The sequence below is a fragment of the Octopus bimaculoides genome, chromosome 14, assembly GCF_001194135.2.
Source record: "Octopus bimaculoides isolate UCB-OBI-ISO-001 chromosome 14, ASM119413v2, whole genome shotgun sequence".
NCBI classification, from domain to species: Eukaryota; Metazoa; Mollusca; class Cephalopoda; order Octopoda; family Octopodidae; genus Octopus; species Octopus bimaculoides.
Window position 1 is genome coordinate 2,993,445 of NC_068994.1, and position 6,623 is coordinate 3,000,067.

Genomic DNA, 6,623 nt, shown 5'->3' on the forward strand with positions numbered 1-6,623 from the left:
CAGAGAAGCTAGCAAGAGTAATGGCAAGACTAAACCATATGATGAGACACCTGCAGAACCAGGTAACTTTTATTGAAACATAACATATAAATGTAATTGCCTTTATTACTGTTGGACAATATGTAATGTTATGCTTAGTGTAATATAAGATCAATGTTTCTATCTTTATATATTGGAGTTGTTATATTGAAATGCAATTTGTGTTTGTATATTTGATATTTTGCAGAATATACCAATGACAATCCAGTTGCAGCCACAATACTAAAGGGACAACAAATACAAGATACCTATCTACAGCCAACATAGTAGATGTTCCATGACTATTGTTAAATGATTCTCTCACACACCAAATCTTATACAATACTTTATATTCATATAAAAATATCAACTCTATATTTCTTTCATACAACACACATAAACGGCCAAGAGTATCTTCCTTATGGTGTCTGATACTTAAATAATGTTAATATTTTAAACTATATTACCATACTTCTTTAGTTTGTTTCAACTGTTATAGATGTTATTTATCCCATATTTATTTAAAACGCCTAATTTTACATGAAATAGTTCATAACTCATTTCATAATATTTACCTGAAATATAAGATTATATTTCAAAACCAATTAAGGAAATTGTATATTTATTGTATTATAGAATTTCTAAGTTAAGTATCAGATTAGAACTAAATATTTTCCACCATTATATAGACATGATGAGAGACTAAGCCATTTGTTTATAATGTTATTTTATATATCATTTATTGTCATTGTGAATAGGACATATTTTCTCAAATCTACAACATTGTAACTTATTTCATTTGTCTCATCCTTCTTACATTTCATCTCAAAAGTTAAGGGTTTTAGTTTAAGTTTAAAATGTATATTAGCATCAAATATAATTTTGAATTTAACTAATTATAAAGATTAATTTCTAGACTAGAATATCAAATAGTTTATAACTTGAAGATAATAGGAAAATATGAAGTTTTTTTGCTTATTAATATTAAACACAAACGAAATTTTTAGCACTACAAGCTGCTTTACTTCCATGTGGCTTCTTTTATTTGATGTGTTTGTGTGACACAGACAATATTGCAGTAATTTCCTATTGGATGAGAGAGATTTTCTAGATTTCTTTCAATATTGAAAGTGAGGCTGATAGCTTTTTTCTTTGTTCATCATACACACAATTGTGTGTGTGTGTGTGTGGAGGACATAGAGTTGTAACTAGCACACACCAGCATCTGGCTAACATCTCACCTCCCACTACATACAGCAACTGTCACACTATTATATCAGCAGTTACACAGGAACACCACCACCACTACAACAGCAGCAGCAGCAGTAACACAGGAACACTACTACTACAACAGCAGTACCACTATAATACCACTGCAGCAGCAGCAGCAGTTAGAGTGGAACACTACAGCAGGATACACATCATCCATCACACAGAACTACAGTGAAGGATTAAACAATGCAGGTAAGTCTCTCTCTCTCTCTCTTTATTATATTTTCATATTCATTATAACATTTGTTTAATATGTGTTTCTAGTGAAAGACAGGGTTACTATAATATCTAAAATGTCTGCCATGTTGTATATATACACAGGGACTGGGACAGTGGAGAATAGAGAGATTTATCCATCACTTCCACCATTAGTAATAACAACTGCAGTAGTCATTGTAATATAATCACTTCAAACTGCATTACGTCCTTTAATGTCAGAATTACACAAGACACATTTTACAAGATATATTAATATATATATATATATATATATTGTTATATATATATATATATATATAGATATATATAGTGTTATATATAATATTGGTCTAATATAGTCTAAACTAGTTGTATATATATATTTATTTCACCGTCAGAAAACATTGATTGATAGCCAGTAAGGCTGAGTGTTGACTAATGCATGTCAGTATAGTTTACATCTGTTTTGTGGTAATAACTCACTAATTAAATCTTCAACGTACTGTGACAGATTATTAATATCCATTTTATATATATATATTGTATATAATAAACTAAAGAGGTTGAGAGTGAGAGAAGTCAACTAGAGATTGTCTTGTTATATTTTCTGAAAAATACATATTTGTATGTAAAGCAATGAAAAGACTATGTAGTTTTTTTTTAAATTAGTGGATAATTCACAGAGCTTTTCTGCCCTCTCCTATCAATGATAAATAATTTTTTTTGTAATTCTCATTGATAAACATATACTTTCACCTACTGGTAACAGAAAGGTACATTGAAGTGAAGCAAATTTATTGTCCAAAGGAATGGACTTTGGTGATTGTCAACTCTGTCTAGTGTGGTTGATTCAGTTTTAGGCTTAGCTGACACCTAGTTTTCAGTTTTCACAATATTCTGGAAATAGCATAAATTGTCATTAGGGTGTTTCTTCCTTAACTTCAGAGGCACTTTTCAATTAATTAAAGAATTATTTTGTATACAGCATTCAGTACATCACACCATTATTTATCACTGATGCCATTGTCACATTGCAGTTATTTCTCTGATCTCATCTCTTTTAATTATGTCAATAATTGTGGTAAAAAAAAATATTCATAATTCTTTTACTCTATATAAAATAGTCCCTTACTGCAAATAAATATTATACATTCCTTTCCTTTGGCATGTAAATTATTGTGAGATTATTTCTTCATTTCATTAAAAGATCTCTCTTGTTTCTAAGTCAATCACAATTGTCACTAGGTTTTTGTTCTCTTTCTCCAATTAAGCTGGATATTTCGTTGCCAGTGCCGCCGGACTGACTCCTGTGCAGGTAGCACATAAAAAACACCCTTTCAGCATGGTCATTGCCAGACCCATCTGACTGGCCCTCATGCCGGTGGCACGTAAAAGCACCTACTATACTCGCGGAGTGGTTGGCATTAGGAAGGGCATCCAGTTGTAGAAACTTTGCCAGATTAGATTGGAGCCTGGTGCAGCCTCCTGGCTTCCCAGACCCCAGTTGAACTGTCCAACCCATGCCAGCATGGAAAACGGACGTTAAACAATGACGATGATGACAAAGAGTAAATGTTATCACATTCCAGTACCTAACAATCCTTATAACTGTTCAAACATGGTGACATTTGGGTTGAGAATTTATATTTTCTATCTCATCATCATTATCATCATATATACATTTTGGATTAGACAGTTCTCTCGATTCTTTACTCTCCATCATCCTGTTTCCACATTAAAATGAAATGCAGAAAGAAACATTCATTCCAAAATTGTTCTTGGAACAGGAAAAATAACTGTATCGTTGGGATTGTGATGGCAGATATTTTTATCAAACGATTTCTGTAATCGGTCAGAGGGTTGGGACTAGCAATTTAAATTGAATTCCAGATATGTTATGTCTCACTTTGATACTCATTTCTATATAACGTTTTATTATTTCAGTATAGATATATTTTTGAAGAAATACATTAATCTATTCATAAATTATCAACATTAAACCTAAAACATGTTAATTGCTAAATTTTAATCAAACGACACAATTTTCTGAGACACAATGTAAAACATTGAGACTAGATAAACAGCACAATATTTAAGATAAATGTGGGAGGTTTATTCGAGGGAGATAACTCTCGTTATGCATTGTCTTGTAAATTGTCAGGTCACGGAAGACTATTCAGTAGGGTGGAGCGAAAAATGCAACTTTCGAAATTGGTAACCAAGTATCGATATTTTGTTGCGAATTAAGTTGAAAAGAAAGATGTATAAAGAACATTGCTGTTAAATATGCTTTTCAGGCTCCGCAACGCAATTGAAAATTTTACAAATCGCTATTTTTGGTCAAATTTTGGATTTCATGGATTATAAGTCATAATGTATACATATTTCTACATAGCAGAATGCAAAACAGTAAATATAGTATCCTTAAGAGGTTGCATACCAAGTTTCAATACAATTGACTAATATCTTGAGGTTCCGCATTGACTATATAGAGAACGGGAGTGTGAACTTCCCTCCAGTGCCACTGCAGCAGTCATTGTGTGTGAATGTACATCGTACGTGTCAAGTTTTCTGCTTTGTACCTTGACTTTAGGCCATTGTATTAAAATTAATGATCATGTAAAATTTAGTGTTGTTTACATTTAGTGATGACTCGTAAGCTAACGCACCATTATATTGAATGCCCTATATTTGGTACTCCATATGATCTTAGCAAGTGAGTTTTGCCAACTTGCTAGGACATACTAAAATGTGTTTCATTTGAACAAAAAAAAGAAAAGAATATAGTTAAGAAAGATCCTTCAATTAAACAAATTGTCGAGATTGAGGCAGAAAAGATAATACTTCTTTGGCAAAAGGCATCCATCCCTTGTGTTACGATTGAGTCAGTTAAACTAAAAATCTTGAACTTTTATCTAAAGTACTCAAGCATTACTAAAATCTGTGAGAAATTAAAAAAATGTGCCATCATTTCAAACACTCTAATGTGTTTAAAAAAATGCAACAAAAGATTTATTTGACATTTCTTGTTGGAAATATTAATTATTTTTATCACCAAAATGTGTCAAGAATCAAAAATTGGTTTATACGTAATTTTATTTTAATGTGTGTGTGATCGAGACCTCGTGTAACACATATATTCAGTGACCTAGTATTAAAAATAATAAAGAAAACAAAGTTGTAAAGTCTATTTCTTTCACCTAATTTTGAAATTTCAAGTGCATTGTGGACCCTGAAGATATAAATTGTAGACTTTGAGATTTTAACACTCTTGTTCTTAAAGGATTTCACAAAAGAAAATCGATTTATTACAATGAATGTAAAAAATAAAATGAGGAGCAGCAGGTGTGTTATACATTGATTTTTTTTCCCATTATTCAAAATTTCACATGGGCTGCAGAGCCCGAAGATGTATATTTAAGAACTTCAGATTTTAACACAGTTGTTTTTAAAGGATTTCGCAATGAAAAATATATTGTTGAAAACATATTTCGAAACTCTGTGTAAAAAGTACCTTTTTTGCTCCACATTCAGTTGGGACTAATGGAACACGTTTCCAGATAAAAATAGTAGTGTCACAATGATTATTGTAAATATAATTAGGTTTGTTGAATTATACATGAACTTTAAATGCATTTCTGATGTTTTGTAGAAATTTCTCCTTCTCAAATGTGATGAAGAATTCCAGACATGACACCATATATTGGTCTACTGTGTCTTCTACATTTACTGATCACCCTTGTACTGTCCATAGATATTACATACCACGTCAAGGAAGAAGACAGTCCTCACACCTATATAGGAGACATTGCTGTTGACTCCAACTTATCACACCCTCTCACACATCAACAACACACTCTCATTACATTTACACAACTACAAAGGACAGTCGAGAGTGGTTCTCATTTATTCAATGTCACCAACTCAGGAAAATTATACACTACTCAAACACTAGATGCTGAGTCTCTTTGTACATACAACAAGAAATGTTCCAGAATTGTTAAGGTAGCAGTAAGGAAAGGAAAGACATTTATGAAAATTCTAAAAATTGAAATATTAATAGAAGACATCAATGACCATTCTCCAGAATTTCCACAAAATGAAGTTGAAATTGAATTTCTTGAGAGCCACCTTAAAGGTACTAAAATCTCTCTTCTTAATGCCATTGATAAAGATATTTCAATAAACAATTCTCAAATTACATATATGATTAAGAAAAGTATGAGAGAGCCATTTTCACTCTCTGTTACAAAACACAAGGGCATTTTCATACCTGAATTAATTCTAGAAGATAGATTAGACAGGGAAGTCAAAGACTCATACATGTTGACCCTGGAAGCTGAAGATGGAGGGAACCCACCAAAAAGAGCTACACTCAAGGTACACATTTCTGTCACAGATGTCAATGATAACACACCTGTATTTACACATGACCTGTACAACACCTCTGTAAATAATTCACATCAAAGACATTTACCAATTCTTACTTTAAAAGCCACAGATCAAGATTCTGGAGACAATGGAAAGATTTCATATCATTTCAACCATAAAACATTTCAAAATATCCAGAAGTATTTTGTATTAGATAAGAAAACTGGAGATTTATTTTTAAATGATAATTTTCAGTTTAGTAAAATGCAATCTTATAAATTATTTATTGAAGCAAGAGATGGAGGAAAACCACCCAAAAAGTCTGTTGCAGCAGTTCAGATTCATGTAGTTAATAACCAGAATACTGCTCCATTAATAAATATAGATTTTGTATCTCCTTTATCAGATAGTTCCACAGCTGTTTCAGAAGACAGTGAAGTAGATAGTTTTATAGCTTATGTTATGGTCACTGACACTGATAGTGGCCCTAATGGTGAGGTTATCTGTGATTTAAAACATGATAAGTTTAAACTTGCCAAAATAGATTCTAAAGAATATAAAATGATTGTTAAGGGCCATCTTGACAGAGAAATAAGAGACCACTATAAAGTATCTGTTGTGTGTCATGACATGGGGTCACCTCAACTAGAAAGTAAAAAATATTTCTCTGTCAAAGTAACTGATGTCAATGATGTAGAACCACATTTTACCAAAGAGACATTCCAATTCCTCACCTATGAAAACCAGAAAGTTGACTTCCCTAT

At 31.8% G+C, this 6,623-nt stretch overlaps 1 protein-coding gene across 1 annotated transcript in view; it reads left to right on the forward strand.

Moving 5' to 3' along the window:
* LOC106867365 (protocadherin Fat 4) overlaps positions 1-6,623 on the forward strand; it is a gene marked incomplete at its 3' end in the record, with an annotated part of 101,855 nt that overhangs the window by 53,557 nt on the left and 41,675 nt on the right. The window contains exon 23 of the mRNA XM_052973000.1: positions 5,243-6,511. Coding sequence (XP_052828960.1) covers positions 5,243-6,511 — 1,269 coding nt within the window. The remainder of the gene's footprint in view (positions 1-5,242; positions 6,512-6,623) is intronic.